Source organism: Aquila chrysaetos, chromosome 4 (genome assembly GCF_900496995.4).
Source record: "Aquila chrysaetos chrysaetos chromosome 4, bAquChr1.4, whole genome shotgun sequence".
NCBI classification, from domain to species: domain Eukaryota; kingdom Metazoa; phylum Chordata; class Aves; order Accipitriformes; family Accipitridae; genus Aquila; species Aquila chrysaetos.
The window spans coordinates 67,302,982-67,322,419 of NC_044007.1; the positions used below are offsets into that span (position 1 = coordinate 67,302,982).

At 35.5% G+C, this 19,438-nt stretch overlaps 1 protein-coding gene across 8 annotated transcripts in view; it reads right to left on the minus strand.

Moving 5' to 3' along the window:
* LOC115340224 overlaps nucleotides 1-19,438 on the minus strand; it is a 28,209-nt gene that overhangs the window by 3,395 nt on the left and 5,376 nt on the right. For 7 of the 8 annotated variants that reach the window (XM_030011454.2, XM_030011451.2, XM_030011450.2 and 4 more), the window contains 13 exons: nucleotides 19,366-19,396; nucleotides 17,094-17,153; nucleotides 16,584-16,664; nucleotides 15,778-15,914; nucleotides 13,770-13,892; nucleotides 12,123-12,165; nucleotides 10,833-10,952; nucleotides 9,878-10,019; nucleotides 7,742-7,787; nucleotides 7,354-7,413; nucleotides 5,249-5,356; nucleotides 3,458-3,554; nucleotides 2,246-2,446 (listed from right to left, as the gene is read on the minus strand). In XM_030011454.2, coding sequence (XP_029867314.1) covers nucleotides 2,246-2,446; nucleotides 3,458-3,554; nucleotides 5,249-5,356; nucleotides 7,354-7,413; nucleotides 7,742-7,787; nucleotides 9,878-10,019; nucleotides 10,833-10,952; nucleotides 12,123-12,165; nucleotides 13,770-13,892; nucleotides 15,778-15,914; nucleotides 16,584-16,664; nucleotides 17,094-17,153; nucleotides 19,366-19,396 — 1,249 coding nt within the window. The remainder of the gene's footprint in view (nucleotides 1-2,245; nucleotides 2,447-3,457; nucleotides 3,555-5,248; nucleotides 5,357-7,353; nucleotides 7,414-7,741; nucleotides 7,788-9,877; nucleotides 10,020-10,832; nucleotides 10,953-12,122; nucleotides 12,166-13,769; nucleotides 13,893-15,777; nucleotides 15,915-16,583; nucleotides 16,665-17,093; nucleotides 17,154-19,365; nucleotides 19,397-19,438) is intronic. The other variant, XM_041123033.1, reaches the window with a different exon arrangement.

Sequence of the window (19,438 nt, forward strand, 5' to 3'; positions counted from 1 at the left end):
ACCCTGTACTGGTTTTGGCTGGGATGTATAACTTTCTTCACAGCAGCCTGTATGATGCTGTGTTTTGGATTTGCGGCCAAAACAGTGTTGATAACACACCAGTGTTTCGCCTGTTGCCAAAGGGTGCTTGCACAGTGTCAAGGCTTTCTCTCCTTCCCACTCTGCACCCCCACAGTAATTAGGCTGGGAATGGGAAAAAGACTGGTAGGGGACACAGCTGGGACAACTAACCCAAACTGGCCACAGGGATACATCATGCTCGGCAATAAAAACTGGGGAGGCAAGGAGGTGAGGCTGGCTTCAGCTTCCAAGGTGGCTGTTGCTCAGAGACTGGCTGGGCATCAGTCTGCTTGTGGGAAGTGCTGAGCGATTGTCTTTGCATCACTTGTTCCCCCCTCTCCTTTCCCTTCACTTATTAAACTATCATTATCATGACCCATGAGTTTTCTCACTTTTGTTCTTTCTATTCTCTTCCCTGTCTGTCTGTGGGGGAGTAAGGGACAAGGAGCAAGCAGCTGTGTTCAACACACAACAAAACCTTGAAAAAAAGAGACATATACATAAAAGAGAACCGTATTTGCCACCCACAAATTTTCAGGTTCCAAAGGAAGCTTTATGGAAGAAAACACTACCATCAGTAACTTAACCATTTTTTTTCCTGGAGGTCCCTAGGACCAGGTGATAATCATGGAAGAGTTATAACAGTTTGCTACTGTCTTGGTTTTATGTTGTCAATTTGTTCCAGAACTTCCATTCCAAACAGATAGTCTGCTGAGTTGTTGTCCTGATTTTGGCTGGAATAGAGCTAATTCCTTTCCTAGTAGCTGGTATAGTGCTGTGTTTTGGATTTAGGATGAGAATAATGTTGATAACACACTGATGTTTTAGTTGTTGCTAAGTAGTGTTTACACTAAGTCAGGGACTTTTCAGCTTCTCACACCATCCCACCAGAGAGTAGGCTGCAGGGCACAAGAAGCTGGGGGAGACACAGCCAGGACAGCTGACCCAAACTGGCCAAAGGGCTATTCCATACCATATGATGTCATGCTCAGCTTATAAACTAGGGGGAAAGCTGGCTGGGGGCCACTGCTCGGGAACTTGGCTGCGCATCAGTTGGTGGGTGATGAGCAATTTGCATTGTGCATCACTTGTTTTGTATATCCTAATTCTTTATTATTATTATTATTATTATTATTATTATTATTATTAATTTTATTATTTCCTTCCCCCTTCTTTTTCTGTCCTATTAAACTGTCTTTATCTCAACCCATGAATTTTACTTTTTTTTTTTTTCCCCCCAATTCTCACCTCCATCCCACTGAGGGTGGAGGAGTGACTGAGCAACTGTGTGGTGTTTAGCTGCTTGCCAGGTACAGGACAGTAAGCACTGCTCGGCAATAACTGAAACATCCCTGCATTATCAACACTGTTTTCAGCATAAATCCAAAACATAGCCCTGTACTAGCTACTAAGAAGAAAATTAACACTATCCCAGTCAAAACCAGCACAGTTGTGCACAGGCACATGCCCAAGCAGAGGTTATGGCACAGATTGCAGTCTCCCTAGTTTCTTCCACAGTGAACACTCAGGCAAAGAATATCTTAAGCTTCTCTACAATGTACTCATCTTCAGTGTTCTTTTTTTACCCTGATGATCCTAAACACACTCTGAGAAGCTTAGAAATGTACACAGGAAGCTTCTGAAGAAAGGGCAGCAGTTGACTGAAGATGTGGTAAGGTTTAGTAGCTGAAGCTTATTAGAAACTTGTAAGCAAAAGAAAGACTACTTGTCTCTGTTTCATTATTATTTCTATGTTACTGTGCAAGTACCGTTCCTTCAGGAATCAATAAGTAAAAATTTCTTTGCTGTTGGCATTCCCAAAACCAGTGTTTCACCACTTATATCACAGACAAAAGATTCTGCTTTTTTCTCATAACAATATGCTTGATTTTAGTTTACTATCTGTCACCATGCAAATGTTACTATGCCGAACTGAGAAAAGAATTTTAAAAGAAATTCAGCAATTATTAACACCTTCATGGGAAGGCAGCCATTTTTAATTACTGTTCCTAAACTGGATCCTGAAAAAGTTAAAGGGAAGAAAAAAAAAAAAAGTCTCTTCAGCCCTCCTTAATACTTCAAAGTTCTTTGACCCATGTGGTCCTTAATATTTCACAAAGCTAACAAAATTGTGTTACGTATATTTTTATACATGTGTGTTTGTAAGCAGGTATAGGTGAATTACCTCTAAAAGCTGGATTTGCTGCTGCTATTTTGTGTAGAGTAGCAGTAACTTCCTCAACATTCATATTTCTTACGCTGTTCAAAAATTCAGTAGTGATGTTGTTCTCATATGCCGTTTCCGAAGAGCCAGTTGAAAAGTTTTGGCATTCATCTTCTTCATTTACTGATAAGGACTGCTTAGCTGATCGGCTGCTTGAATAGTCTTAAAGAAGAGAAATACTGTTTTTCAGTAACAGAAGATTCTGAAGAGTCTTCATTACTTATTTCTCTAAATAGAGCTTTTCAAAACAAGCGTTTCCGGTCTGGCACAGCAGCATTGCTGGTAAGGTTCACATCTGACTTTGCTACATTTTCATACAAGTGAGAGTCAGAATGCTTTCCATTTACAGAAAATGCTGGAGAAAAAAGGGTGGGGAGGTGGGTGAAAGCTATTTCCATTATTACAAAACCACCAAACCAGAAGTTCCAAGTCTTATATATTTTAAGTCATTGCAGTTTTTGTTATTAGCATTGTATTGATTGAGGTTTTCAAAAGCTAAACTTCCTAGAAACAAAGAAAATTGACACCGCACAGAAAAAAAAAAAAAAAAATCATACAAAATAGCTTCACTGGTATTCTGGGTATTTTGACTCTCCAAGCATATGATTATACTTCCTATGCTTGAGAAAAATAACCATTTGTTTATATCAAGAAGGAAATGACCTCAAAGAAATCCAAGATTCTTTGAAAAAATTAATCAGAAGCACTGAGGACAAGCAGCTGCAACATTCGGGTATTAAACAGAATTATCCATCTTATACAACATAATTTTGTTTCCATTAACATCTTGATTGGACTAGACCTGCACTAAGCCTCTTCTCCACCAAGAAGGGAAAGCGGGGGGGCAGGGCGCAGGAAGCTGGAGTTAAACTTTGAAAGCCTCCTTAGAAACAGTTGCCTCTGGACAGAGGAAAGTCAGAGTTGATACTAATTCAATTTCTCCCCAAATCCCACAGTTAAGTAGGATGAATGTTTTTGAATAGTCTGCCCTTTCTAACATTTATAGAGGATGGAAAAAAACCCCCAAAACTATTAATTTATGCTACTTGCCCCTGGCTTTTTTCTGCTCTTAAGCTCTGCTTTTAGAGAAGCAGGAAAAAAAGGCTTACTAAAATTTATGGATGGTTCAGTGTTAAGATTAAAGCACATTCAAGATTGCAAAGCTAACATTACCAGTATCGGAGTCACTAATATCTGCTGAAGTCAGGTCAGACTGTTCTGTGGAATATTCCAATGCTGCTTCTCCATTATATTCGGTATCTAAGACGTCCTACGAGTTTGAAAAATGTTGTGTTCAGAATTTCATAAAGACAACCTCTTGAAATGATGAACTACTACGTTTTTAATTATCACAAACCAAATAAAAGACCAGTATTTCTGTTACCAAATCTGAAAAATCAAGTATTTCTTTGAAAATCATGCAGCTGGTAGTGAACTTCTATGTACATATACACTGTTCACAGCATCTCTCTACATCTGAAAAAGCACTGTATGAGGCCAAGAAGTGATACTTATAGAGCCTAATTCTCAACTTGTCAGTTCTAAAAAGGAAGCATTTTACACTCAGTATAAAAGATTTAGTTTAAAAAGTTACCAGTTGAAAGATCACAGTTTAGAATACTAAAAAACCCTAATGTGGGAAGACATTTTATTTTTATACAACTAGTAGGTTAGAAGTTAATTCAGTTAGAACTTGTTTTGTAACATGTTGGATTTTGCCCTCTTTCCATATGGATAAGACAACAAAATTGTATATGGAAAAAACAGCAGGAATAAGGTGAAAGTAAGCTTAATGAGGAAGTAAAAAGCAGTAAATAATTAATGAGAACTATAGGCATGGAATTTTTCATGGAGAAGTACTACCTTTGGGGCAGAAAGCAAGCAATAGAGGGAAGATGGAATATGAGGAACAAAGGTAAACTTTATAATAAAGTCCTGAATTAAGAAAGGCTTTTGAAAACAAAAGAAAAAACAAAACAAAACTTTTTTTCTTGAAGTGTCACCTCTGTGATTCTCTCCAGCTTGTTGGCTGGTACTGACCCTCATTTGGCATTTTCCACATAAGCTCACCCTTTAAATAAAAAATTAGTTAAGTAGCTGTGGTAGTAGGAGTAGCTGTTGTGGTGAATGAGAAGTCTGTTCAACACTGACAATTCTGCAGGAAACGCCGGGAGGGATAAGGAATAATGTTTCCTATGGCAAAGATGTTGAATGGATCACCAACAAGAGTAAAGTTCCTACTATCCCTGTTGACAATGAGGGAATGAACAAAAAGTCATTCCAAGTGTGGAAACTGTGGAGATTATCGTATAATGGAATGTAAGCTGGAGATATAGGGAACACAAGCGGCAACCACAGCAGCCTCAAAGCAGCACTCAAAACACCTCCATACTATGCCTATGTAAAGACAAGTCAGTCAAAACTAATAGCAGAGAGGGGAAAAACTGGGTTTCTAATACTGGAGGAAGAAAGAGACCTCAAGGGGAACAGTCTGAAGAGTAGGACCAAAAGTTATATAAGAAAGAAAATTGATGTCAATAATGCTTGATTACATAGTGAATGAAATGAAGGCTGGGAATGGAAATGGGATACAGAACAAGAGTGTCAGGAAGGTCAGCAGAGATAAGAAAAGCTTAAATTAGAATTGAAAAGGGGCAAAAATAGCAGAAAAACTTAGATGTAAGAAAAAGCATAGGAAATAAGAGACAAGATGATTTGGGGCTTCTATTTAAATAAACAAACAAACAAACAAACACCTTTGAACAGAAAGTATTAAGACTCCTCAACAGCAAAGCTGTAAGTTTATCCTATCATCACTTCAAAAATTCAACTATTTAATGGGCGAAACTTATAATACAGTCTCCACAGCAATTTTGTTTAATTAAACTACCTGTAATAATAAAAATGCATAATCACAGCAATCTACAGATTTGTAGAACAAAACCAAAACAAAATCCACATTACTTTGTTTGATGCAGCCTGCTGACGATATCCCACCAGTGCACGTGTAAGAGTCTGTGTAACTTTTAGGATAAATGAAGCATCATCTTCATTCAGTATCTCAAAATTTTGCTAGAAAAAAAACAAAACAACACACAACATAAAATTTTTCCCTCTGGAAGATTAAAATGTATATCACCATGTATAAACAAAACCTGCAGGAACCTCATTTTTTATGTCTCTGTCCTTCTGTCAGACATGGCTGAAGTTACAAAGCAAATACAGTTTTTACTTTTAATCCCATAAATTGGGGGTAGGGAGGTAGAATGGAAGAAGATCCTAACAGAAGGAAGCTGCAGCTACCCGATACAAATCTTTGAACAGGCACAACCCAAGAATATGCCTGGAAATACATACAGGAAAATGCTTTTCCTTAAGTATTTTGATCTCTTCCCAAGATGCCTGCATACAAATGAATGTGTACAACTTCCCTGAGGCAATATAGTCATAACCCATTTCTCTAGAAAGTAGCAAAAACCAGAACACTACTGAATTTAAAGATATATGCCACCTTGCCTTATGCTAACCTTCTTCTTCCCAAAAAGCCTAAGGAAAAAGCAGTCTTTGAAACTCTGAAGCTCTAGTAGGGGAGCAAGTTCTAGTGCCAACATCTCTCACAGAAGGTGCTACATACATCATCCTCTGGGCTATACTAATAAAACTCTGCTGACAACACTTCCACTGGGCACAGTGTAACAGAACTGCAGGTCTGTCCTAACAATTCAGTCTTCTGGATTAGAAACAAACACCTTTAAACACTCCAGACAATGGAAAAAAGTAATAAAAAACTAGCATTAATTTCATATGTGACAGCATAACAGGGATTATACTGTATTTTTATCACTAAAAGTATTTATCTCTCCTGGTTTGCACAAGTTATATTTAAAGAAGATTTTGTCAAAAACCAGGTGGAAAAAGAAGATTAAACTTGGGCAAGGATATCTCTGCTATCAGGTAATAAAAGAAATACAATTACTTTAATGACAAAGCTGAGCATACTGATTTTCACAATTAAAAAAAAGTATACAGTATGGATAATTATTGAACAACTGGAATTATTCCATGATACAAACAGCAAGTCCAAAAAAGATACTTGTAAAATTACTTTCCACTACATAAGAAACCTTTTGAATCCAACAACAATAGAAACTCATAATGTAGCTTTTTAAAAAAATGACTTAGATGATAATATTAAACAATTTTCAAACTTTCCAAAACCAAACATTGTTCCAGTTGTTCTTGGAGGACAATCATACTAAGCAAGAGGGTGCCTCAAAACAAATTCAAGTTTTATTAGCAAATAGGGAAAGGGGAAAAAAGATTTTATGATAGTCAATAGTGCTTAAATTACCATGCAGTAGCTGAGTCACAGCAACTATCAATAAAGATTTTTGTACAGTTTGTCACTGATGCTTTTAATAAACCATTTTTAATAAACCATTTCTCTATGTTATTGATTGTAAATGTACACATAATACATATTTTCAACAACTGAACAGAACTCAGGTGTTCTGCCACTTACTTTATGAAGCGAATTTTTTTTAGTTTATGGTTTTGGGGTTGGGGTTTTTTGGTGTTGTTTAAGTATACAACTTGTATTTTATTTCTTAAAAATTGCTTCTTTCCTTTCTGCATATCTCAGATATTTTTCTTCATTCTCCTTCCTTCCATTATTGAATTACGTCTTTCCAAATTCCTCATTTGAAAATGATATACCAATTACAAAAGAAAGGGGGCAGGGGGAAGGTCATTTTACTTTAGCATGTAGTTCAGGAGTGGAGTTAAGCTATGGTTGAGAAAAATGCATTAATTTTCAATGCAAGTCATTCCTCTGACAGTAAACGAGTATTTTGGCAAAACCCCTGTCTAGAAACTTTCAAACGAATAGATACATTATAAATTCAGTGATACTAATTTTATTCTGAATCCTACCTTCTGACAAAATATGTTGTTAGATTAGCAGACTGCCTACTTTTTGGCTTTCATGTCACTTGATGCATTTTAAACTTAGTAATTCTGTGAATTTGTTTTTTCAAAAATTACATTGCAAGGTAAGATTTAACACTCACCAAATAACTCAACAGTTCTTCTTGACTAGTGAATTCTTCAGGTTTTGCTGTAAATTCTTGCTGTTTAATATTAAAAAAAAAAAATAAAGTCCAGAGATATATTATGTGCAGCAATTATAACTAAAATCTAAAAGTAATTATTATTGTAGATTCTTGCTCTCATTAAATTGTGTGTGCTTATATGAAACCTGTACATGTGTTTTCATGACAAAGTAAGAAAAAACCTTGTTCTTAACAGCTTTGCTTAGTAACTTTTAGCTAATTTATTGTCAATAATATTATTAATTTGAATAAGCAAAAGCAAACACCATTGCCGATCCTATATTAAAGTAATTATTTCCCCGACTATTTATAAACTGGAGCAACCCATTAATGGAAAAATATTCACCTCAACTTCCTCGCTTTCTTCCTGCGATTGTTTATTGGTGTCACACCTTAAGATAGAATAAATAAATAAATAAATAAAACAGTATACAGTTGGTTGCTTTATCAAAAATGCATAGCCAGTCAATAACTGATAATCAGTTTAAATTCTTGAGACACTACTACTACAGTAGTTCTGACACACTCTGAAAGGTCACATTATTTCCTTGCAGAAATCCCAGTGGTCCCAGATAACATCGTAAAAATTATTTATGAGGGGTTTTTTAGTGTGATTAGCTAGCACATAAGTTCTAAAACCCAAAATTAAGAAAATGTTTGACATTGGTAGTAAAAGCTGTAAGATTTTTGTATGCATTGCAAAAAGACAAGACCCCTAATTACAGTATGATTTCTATTAGCGCTTCACAAACTTGCCTTTCCAAAATTCAGCTATAAAAAGACGTATTTTACAATGTAGCCACAGAGATACTGGGCATACAAAGATTCATATGGCTACAAGTTACTAACCCATATTTGCACTGTTCTGCAACTGCAGCTACTGTAGATGCATTCCATCCCTTTGCAAGCCCAGGAACCAGGGCTGAGAGTGGTTGTTTTTTTTAAATTAACCAAAACCATATGAAGCCTAAGCCCTCCTCTTTCTTGAAATCTTTCTTAGGAATCAAAAGTGTAGTAAAAGCAGATGATACCTTTAATGAACTCAAAATAATTTACATCTTCAGATGACTGTGCAGAACTTCACTACAAAGAAATTAGGAGTGATAGAAATTCTCAGACCGATACTGCAGAACCTTTAAGTGGAAACATCATTTGACTGCTTGCTGTCAATGAGACTCTGATCTTATTCCTTTTAAGACAATATATATTGAGTTCGCATCTCTCAGAAGCCTCACAAAAATAAACAGTAAAGAAACGATCTGAAGTCCTAATTTAGTAACCAACTTCCAAATCAGTCTCTCGTTGAAACACCTGGCTGCTCAGTTACCCAGGATCTATCTGAACAACTGGATTAAAAGAACAATATTAAGTGATTTTCCAAAGGATTCTTTTCCTAAAATTTAAAGTACAGGACTGCACAATGAGGATCAGTGTTGGGTAAAAATAGACAGCAGCATTTCCAGATGTGGCTATCTGAGCTGTTATTAGTTCCCTATTTTTGATGTTTTCACAAACTAGTTCACTCTCCAGATTAAGAACTGTTACAGTTATTTGAAAGCCAGACAAATTAACACAAAGATTCATAAACCTGGACTTGAATCTGGTTTCAGTTAATCCTTTTCCTTAGTGGTTGCCCCATAGAGGCAAAAGTCCTACAAAAAGATACTTCAGGAACAAGAAAATTTCTCCTTTTAGTGGTAACAGTAAACAAGCAAAAGGTGTTAGCCCTCCATGTCTGGGAGAGATACTACTGGTTTAAAGTTAAGAAACATTCCAAGAGAATGTCATTAGAGCAAAACCAAAGAACTAATTGTTGGAACAAAAGTCTTATGTTTGGGTTGATGCATGTATATCCCTTATCGAATGCTTTCCTGTGGTTCCTGGTGTTGCACAAAGATGATTGATGTTGGAGATATCGCCCTCACACAAAGGCTGATAGTTCAAACTAAATTCACAATACTGTTATTAATAAAGATGTTTACAAACAGCAAGCACAGTTTCACCATTTTAGAACCACACACAATACTTCTTATTGTTCCTCCATGAAATCTTTTGCAAAGATGAACCCCAATTGTTACAGCTATTTACTGATTATATTCTCCTTCTAAAATCAGTTCGTATACCACCCTAATTATCTGACATAAAGCCATAACAGAGGGTTTTTTAAACCATGAGGGAACATTCTTTTTGAACTAGTAATACATGAGGATTATGCCTTAAGGATAACACAGTTAGATATAAAAACTAGTTGCATCTAGAGCAAAATCTGAAGTCACTTTACATATACCAGGTTTTCTGTTGATGAGAGGAGTTTACAGCTGAGCACAATTTCAGAAGACAAGCATTTTAGTATTATAGCATGCCTTTCTTCCTCACAGCATACTCTGTTCAAATCCAATGTAAACAGTTATCATCTACAACACTTTCCTTTGAGTAAATTTAAAGGGTTTTGGGGGCAGTGGATTTTGTTTGTTTGTTTTACTTCTCTGAGTTGTTGCCTTTGCTGCCTTCTTCAGTCTTGTTGCCTATGCTGCTTTCAATAGCCTTTTTAGGTTCATCCTTCTCATCTGGTTTTGCCTGTTCTTTCTGACTTTTTTCCTGCTCCTCTTGAACATTCTTGTCATCTAAAACAATAAAGCCAGTATATTTAGTAATGGTTTTCCAATATTTTAAAGTATTCTTTGCTTTATATTTTTTTAAAAGATAACACCAATAAAACTTGAAGGTATAAGTAAGGTATCCTGTGAAGAAATAAAATGAAAAATGCACATAAAAATCAAAGATTTGGTTCAGCCATGAAGCACAAGTTTCTATTTCTGATCAGAAATATTCTGAATGAGAATAATTATAATGCATTTAGACCGAATCCTAATCTCACCTTTGACATTAAGTCTACAACCAAGCAGCAACTTCTGATGTTTCTTCAGTTACATGGTGTTCACTGATTTTTATATTTAATTCTGGTTTTGTTTTCAAGAAAATAAGCATTAGTCAAATATTTTAGATGTCGTTCAAAACAAAAAAAGAACTGTCCAATCTATTTTCTTTTTATTCTTCTTGTGCTCTAAACAAACAGTCTGGCATGCAGCTGTTCCCATTTTTTTTTCCTGACACCGAAGAACAGCTTATATGCCCAAAAAAGTCTGTGCCCCTTCCCCCAAAAATACACCTAGTAAAAATTTCTAATTATGAATCTTTTCTTGTTTCTGTTCTAAAGTATCCAGCGACATTAAGTAAAACTGGACTGTTTTCTTCGCAAACACTGGGATTATTCTTTCTTCTGCCACAGACCCCAAACCCATCCACACACCGCGCAAATTCACCTTCTATAGCAGAACATAACTATAGAAGCTATAAACAGGCACATATAGAGTAAATAGTTCATGCACTGGTGAAAGTTAAAAAAAAATTGATAAAAAAAAATATTTTTCTCTTGCCTTGAATAGGGCCTGACATTTTTCCATCCTTATTTTTACAATCTGTTTTTTCTTCATTACTAAGTGACGTATCCACATGCTGAACTTTAGCTTTTGAAGGGCTGTCATCTGCATTAGGATCTAAACAAACATGCTTGAAATGTAGCACAATGGACATTATCTTGATAGAGGAGGGTTCTAAAACTGCACTTCAATTTCAACTAGCTCTGTTTCTGCGCACTATTAGTTGCAAACATGAAGAATAATTTTATAAGCATTATTATGTGACAGCATATTAAATATGAACTACAAATTAATAACAAAGTTTTGAATATTTTATACCCTGGTTATAATTACATACATAAATTTCTTAAAAGATGTAAATACTATAAATATAGTAGAATGCCACATAGCCGTGTGCAAAATTAGACACATTAACCAACAGGTTACAGTCCAGAAGCATAATTTGAATAGGATTCAACTTATTTCAAAACACCTTCCTAGATTCAAAATGGATATCTTTCCTCTTCAGAGTATGACACTGCTAATCTAGATCATTATAGAAATAATCTCATTACTTCTATTGAGCTATTTTAAGACACCATTTACATACTAATATACATTTAAATTAAGTACATTAGTTTTAAATCAAATCTTTATTTTTCATGCAGGTCTGAGAATGAGGGTCTCATAGCAATTTTTAGCCATTTCCTAAAGTGGCATGCAATTGTACTGTCTGTCCATCTCGATGACATTGTACTACAATGAATATTGAAAGATTAAACTGAGTGGAGAAGTCTCACAAATACCACATTCCTACAATTTTGTGAGTATCAATGGCTAGTAAAACAGAAATTTTTCTTCCACAGATAAGAGCTGTAGCTGGGCTTTAAGAATTCTGTCTGGCTTTCTGGACTGCAAATTAAATACATGCACAGAGCTCCAACCTCCTCCTTTTGCCCAGTTCACCAAAATGCTCATGAGTAGTTGGTGCTGCAAAGACTACAGCAGTTAACAGATAAAAATAAATCGTAGGTAAAGGATCCTGGGAAGCCAAGGGGACTGGGATGGAAAGAGGGACAGAGAACAAAGCCATATAAACCAGGTCTCTCTAGCTATGTTGCCCATGGAAGAACTTGTTCATCCATCAAATTTTCAATATAAACCGTACAAAATGCAGCTTAGAACATAAACACACACTACACTTACTGACCAAATCTTTCAATTTGCCCTTAAATCAAGCTGATTTAGATCAAAGGGAGTATACCCAAATTAGAAATGTACAATTTACATCCCACTGAGCACACTTACGTTCTTGACATCTCTTCCTCATCATTGGAGCATCTGTAACAACCTAAAAATAAAACCCATTTATGTTAGCTATTTTGTAGATAAAATTATTCCATAGGTATTTCATCAGAGTTAAACATTTTTTTTTTTAAGGATATATGACCATCAGTGTTAAACACATGTGTGTAAATCCCTGAATGGATATTCAAAAAGTCAGTAAATGAGCTACCTGGACACTTATTTACCACAATTAAATTTTTGTTAGACCTAAAAAAAAAAAAAAAGCTGGTTTCAGAAAATATAGCAGTAAAATTAAATGAGGTTATGCATGCTGTATTTAAAAGTTCCTTAAATCAAGGATGGATTTGCTATGGATGTAGTGAAACTTCCTAGAAAAAAAAAAACAGCCTACAAAATAAAGATGGAATTAATTATTTCTATATCCATGAACATACAAGTCAAGTAAAATATACAGTCTTGCGTCAAGAAGAAATTTGAATTAATTAAGTAGGTCAAAAGAAAAAGTTGCTGCCAAAAGTCAGTTTTTCTCTTTAAGCAGAGGTTGAAAATGAAGGATATGTAGACAGACTGAATTAGATGATCTGAAATCTCTCCATTCTAGAGCATTTGTTATAGAAGAAAGACTTGATCTTCCAATATTTCCATACTTTTTTTAATCAAAAAAAGGGTAGGATCAGTACAGGCTCTCATCCTTGAGCCTAGCTGTGATGGCATCACACTGAAAGAAACGTGGGTCTTTTTTCAGATGGGCAGGACATAGCGAGCTTAAACACAATAACATTGTAAACTCCACTTTGAAATGAGACATAGCCTATGCACCTTAAGTAGCATTAACAAGAGATCTGGCCAAGAGACACTGCTTAACAAGCAGCTTGTTGACAGACATTGAAACTGATGGACAAAACAAATTTGATGTACATCATAAAGAACACTAAGCACCTGAGTAAGCTTGTCATGAATCACAGTGGTAAGGTACACCACAAGAAGAAACTCAGCCAATGTCTTGCCCAGATAAAGGTGGTAAATATTTCTAAATACTACTGTGATGTAAACATCAACAGAAAGCAATATGAAGATATCTTCATAAGAACATGCTTCTAAGGTTGCAGTTCCCCAAGAATTTAAGCTTATGGTGCTCCTGTGATCCCATGGCATTGCTGATAACCTCATATCCACCTGCAAATTCCCACACTTCCCTCTGTACTACCAGAATTTTTACTTGGCTCCTCTGAGAATTGCCACAAGGTGCTAACAAAGCGGAAACTAATTCAAAAAAGTCATAAAGGTAGTTTCCTAGCAACAATGAAACAAGTTATTTTACACACACACACCACCAGCTGGGAATCTATTAAATATTAATACAGATATTTTGTGTTATTTGTGCACTCTGGAGTCATATTTCTGTAGACTCGGGTAGCATGAGTATTATTTCAAGCAAGAGAAATACTTATGACGGGAGTGACCAATGGGAAATTGCATCCAGAATAATCCTGGAAGAATTATTAGGACAACAAAAAGCACTTGCAATAAAGATTTAAAAACCAAGATTTTCCTACCATCCAAAACAGATCTGCCCACCATAACAGAAATTACTTTCTTTGCTTTTTTAATAAATATAAAACTTCTGGAATTCTTAAAGAAATGTACCTTTATTTGTTTTCTTCCTTCTTTCTTCTCAATTGTTGATGCAACTTGCCTAACTTTTCTGTTCAGTTCAGAGCCTTTACCCTTAACTTCATCAGATTCTGCTATCTCAGGATAATGTTGTTTCTAGGAAATAAGGAAACGCAAATCCAGAAGTCACACTTTATCCTACACAACTCTTTCCAGATCTAGCACAGCTAATAATCATGGGAGATAAATCAACTTTTACATATACATAGCAGAACTTATTAAAATGATTATGTATAGAATCACAGAATAATTTAGGGGACAGAAGCCAAATCCTCTGCTCAAAACAAGGTTGATGACACTGAACGCTGAACTGGTTGCACAGGGCTTTGTACACTTGGGTCTTAAAAACTGCTGAATACAGGGATTCCCCCATCTCCCTGGGCAACCTGCTCCAATGCTTGACTGCCCTCACAGTGAAAAACTTCTTTCTTATGTCAAGTAGAAAACTCACCTGTTTGAATTTATGTTCCTGCCATATATATATACCTCCATAAAGGGCTTGATTCTGCCTCCTTAATAACCTCCCCTGAGGTACTGAAGGGCTACTATTAGATCCCCTGACACTTTTTCTTCTCCAGCCTGAACAAGCCCAATTACTTTAGCCTCTCCTCACAGCACAAGTGCTTCAGCCCCCTGACCATCTTGGCAGCTCTCCACTGGACTTGCTCAATTTAATCAATAGCTTTCTTGTCTGCAGTAGCACAAAAATGGACACAATATTCTACATATGGCCTAACAAGTATCAAGAACAGGGAAATAATCACTTCCTTTGATCTACTGGCTATACCTTTGTTAGTATAGCTCAGCTTGCTGTTCACCTTCATTGATGCCAAGGTACACTACTTATCTTTAGCTTGTTATCCACCAGGACCCCCAGCTCTTTTTCAGCAGAGCAAATTCCAGCCATTTAGTCTCCTGCCTTTCCCACTGCCTAGGGTTAATCCACCCCAGATGAATGACTTAAAAGCTATCCTTTTTGAATTATTGTATTTTATAGTATTTAGGAATATAGCAGAGATGCAGTTAACAAACCTAAGGTTCAGAATTGCAGGAAACAGTTCAAAGTAAACAAGAAATAGAAGAGCTGAGAACATCAAAACTCAGCATGTATATCTGAATTAATGACCAGAAACAGCATGATGTTTACAAAGGACATCATTGCGGATCCATCGCAGTACAGCCGATAACAACATTAGCTCTAAAACTGCCTCAAAATGCTATAGCAATTCAACAACTTTCTATGACTTTAAGATACATGGGATATAGTACCAACTTTGAGCAGATATTTTATGGAAAGTATCAAAATACTTTTCAGAATATTGCTTTCTCAGTTTTGTTAAAGCCCACCCTAAACAAATAAATTCAGGCAAACATTCAAAGACTGGACAGCCTCATTTCTCTAAACATACTGAAAGAAAAAAATGTATTTACACATTTGTGGGCCAACATGAGCCTTGCATATTTCCATAAAACAGGCATGGAACTTACATGGCTTGTCCAGCCACAAAACTGGGAATAAAACTGTTTTTTTTTTTCCTGAATCCAAGTCACGGCCTCTATTCAATACATATCATGTTCATTTATAAATATGCTCCTTTTAATCTAAAGCTTCTGAAAGACAGAGCAATTTCTTCATTTATCCAGTTCTTTAAGATAATATAAAATTTAATCAAAAACCTACTTCTAGTCAATTTTAGCTGTAGATTTCATTTTTGGCATTACTGGTCAGCCAAAACAGAATAAACTAAAAACTCAGTGTCAGCAATGGACAGGCATACACCTTATTGGTGAGAAGAATTTTAAATCCATTTATTACAGTTGCATGGTTGCAGTACAAACACATGCACTTTCACAAAAGCTTATGTAACACGTTAATTTTATTTTTTTTAATTGTAATATGGCTAGCAAATTCTCTACTTAAATCATTACATTAAAAAAGAAAAACAAACAGAAAACAAACCCCTTTACTCTAAAAACTTACCAGGTATGCCAGTCTATGCTTGGAACCACAAACATGCATAAACATGTTACTCAGTCCTGTTTTACAGTTGCACAGCTGACATTCATAGAGAAAAGGGAAATTGTCTTTTGATCTGTATTCAATTATATAATTAAGCCCTGTATTGATTAAAAAAAAAAGTTAGGAAATTTGATGTTTGCTGAAACAAATAATCAGTGCTAGTTACAAAAGAGACATTAAAGGAAATAATTACTACTGCATGCCAAACACATGACTCAAGACTTTTAGAACCATCAGTTATTTTGTCTTTTTGGTGTCTTCATTAACACCAAAGGTACAAAACTGAATTTTTTTAAGATGCTTTTTGTTTACCACATAGGACTTGACAATTATTTTTTTTAAATCATCTAAAAAAATAATAGCAACAATTCTTTTGTAACTATTTAGAAGGGAATGTATTTTAATAAATCCCCTTGTAGTTATTTTTCCTGTCCACTCCACTCTCCCTTCCCTCCACAGGATGGCCAGTTAAATTGCAAAGAACAGTAACAATCATTTAAGTCAAAGTTAATTTCTGTCATATCATCTTAGATTGTTTCTAGAGAATATTCTCAACATGTGGTATCTACCCTAATCAAAAATATTCCAGGCCAAATCCAATGATTTTTTAACTAAGATCAGTCATTTTTCATACCATACTATTGGTACTCAGTGTAAACATAGTAAGATTTTATGACACATTACCTAATTTTACAATTTAAAAAAAATTAATCATACTCTTTAAAAGTAAACATCACACAAGCAATTACAGTATTAAAAGCCCTCACCAAGTGCAGGTTCTGAATCTTTACACGTATTAAGCTGTTCTTCCAAGGTCTGTCCATGAAACTTCTCTGGCTCAGTTTGCACTATAAGATAAAATCAATTTTACATAGTCCCACATCATCCATCTATCAATCAGTCTTCATGGTCTCAAGTCACATCAAAAAAACCCTCCAAAATGAAATAAACTCCTGAGTTTAACCTTTGGCCTAGAGAAAATATGCTGAGAAATTCACATTCAAGTGAATCCCTGGTCATACATGGCCCCACATCACAAATTAAGTCAGTTATTGAGAAACATTATCCCCCCCAATCCTATTTTTACCCTTTTTATAGCATTTTGTTTGCAAATATTGTTTTAAGTATTATTACAAAATATTACTGCAGGTGGAAAATACAATGAACAGAAATGAATTCCCAATGACCTGCTAAGGTCTAGACATCACTTGTAACACTGTACCTCAAAACATTTTATTTTCCCCCCTCTTTTTTTTTTTTGCATTAAACAGTCTTACCATAATCAGGAAGTTTTACAGGTGTTTTCACTTGCTCCCCTGAGCCACTTGCTGTTTTAACTAAATAAAAAACAAACCAGAAGTGGAAATAAAATTGTAAGTACAGAAACCAATTTGGTACGATAATGGATTTTTTTTTTTACAGAAAACTCTTTGACCTTTTGTTGACATGAGAAAAATAAGCTATGTTTAGTTTTGAATGTGCTATGAGATTTTTTTGGAAAAAAATGGACAAAACACATTTACACCAAACAATAACGAAGTTATTTAATGTCAGGCAATTCAACGAAGCAGGCGGAGAAGACCACCAATCAAGCCACCAGTTAGCATACAACATGGGTTCAAACACACATCACAAAATTAAATTATTAAACAGTGGCTTAAATTGTGAGTAATTATGGCTGTAATTTAGTTTATATAGAAGACAACCTGCACCAAGGTAAAAGCCTAGACTCATTCACTACAGTGCAAATATCTTTTATTCTACAATGAACAAAGCTTCGTTTCATAAATTTCAGGGCTACTTTAATCCAATACATCACAGCAATCCAGTTTATATCCACTGAACCTGAGGTGCTTAAACTGCTGCCCCACATGCTGCCTGCCAGGGCACTTGACTCAGCCCATAAACCCTGCTGTCTTTTTCAAAAGGTCTGCAGTTATCTGCTCCCCAATCAGATATTTTTTTCCATCCACATATGGCACGTGATAAAGCTGGGGCTGCAGAACCTTAAGAAAGGTAAGACAGAGATGACCACATAACATTATCTGCCATTGAGGAACCTGGAGAGAGAGAGACATCTGTATGAGATGAGATTCTGTGTGTTTGGGAGTGGAATGACAAGCACGCAAAGGAAACAAGTTGCTATCCCTTGAATAGGGGCTTAATGCGCTCGCTATAAGAAAACACCAAGAATAGGATTTCAGAAATTCAGAAAGCTCAGCGTTTCACTACATGGAAATAAATAAATAAATCACTAGCAGTGCCTGAAACAACACCAGCTAAGGACAAATTTGAATTTTTTCATCTCTTAAATGCCCCTCAACCCTGTTATGCTCCTGTTGCAAGTTATCTCTTACTAAAATATCAGATATTGATAAGAAGTTGAACATAAGGCTTACAATAAACCCTAAATAGAAGGTGGGAGTCAGAAGGCTTCAACCTATACTACTGCACCAGAAAGAGTCAGATATGCTTTGATTACAGAGATAATCTTCATGAAAACTCTTCTTGACTACTTAAGTTACAAACTACATTGTGTTAACAACTGATGAAGCTGCCAGCTCATTCCTGCCAACTAGATGTTACTTAATAATACCAGCTGCATTACCACCAACCTTCTGAAATTATCTTAACGAAAAGATCAGAAGAGTAAAAGAAAAGAAATAAAGTGTTATGAAGATAAACCTACAAAGACTCTAATAACATGAGTCATATTCTGGTCACTAGAACTCATCAAGTATTTTAGTGCCCAACCAATCCTTTTAAAAAAAAAAAAAGAAATAAAAAGACATAATGACTGTCTGCCGAGTCCTCTAACCATTGCAGGGCATCCATATTTCAGCAGCAGCCAGCTGCTAAATATTTAATCACTTAAATTTCCTTCACAGTCCATACAAAAATTCCCAGATTAGGTAGGTGCAATGACTACGTATAACTTGGGCCACAACTTTCAAACCAAACTCTAGGAGCAGTGCACTGTAGAAACCTGTAAATACATTTTGGTGCATCGTGAAATGGAAGTAGGAAAACAATTATGAATATAGTTAGACTTTCACTCCTTCTGGAACTAGACCAGTTCATAAAGACCTGGGGAAGGTTTAATGTTATATTAAACCTATTAAAAGTACTTTGCTTCAGCTAATTAAGATATTTTTAATAAGCCCTTTTAAAAAACAAATATAAAGTATATAAAGTATATACAGAAAAAAGTATTTCTACATGCTTTAAGAAGCATAGGGTTTTAAAATATATTTTAAATCTTAAAGGTCTCCAAAGTCTTGAATTCTTTAGGGTTTCTCAAAACTTTAATGTAGGTGACTTGTAGTATTGTAGCTAGCACTTTCTAATAAACTTTGCATACCTCTTGCTCATATTATTGATTGATTTCTGTAGGATTAGATAGTTATGTCCTTAAAGAACACAAGACAGGTCTTAAAGCACAAGTCTTGACAAAGTCTTTTTCTTGTTTGTTTCATAAACAACTATGTTGGAGTGGGGAGAAAGGTACATGTATAGAACGGAGTAGGAAGTAAAAAATCTTGCACTTACCAATGCCATGAGCTTTCAGTGCTTCTTCAACCTAAGTTACCAAGTCATCAACCAACAAAGAGGAAAGACATAC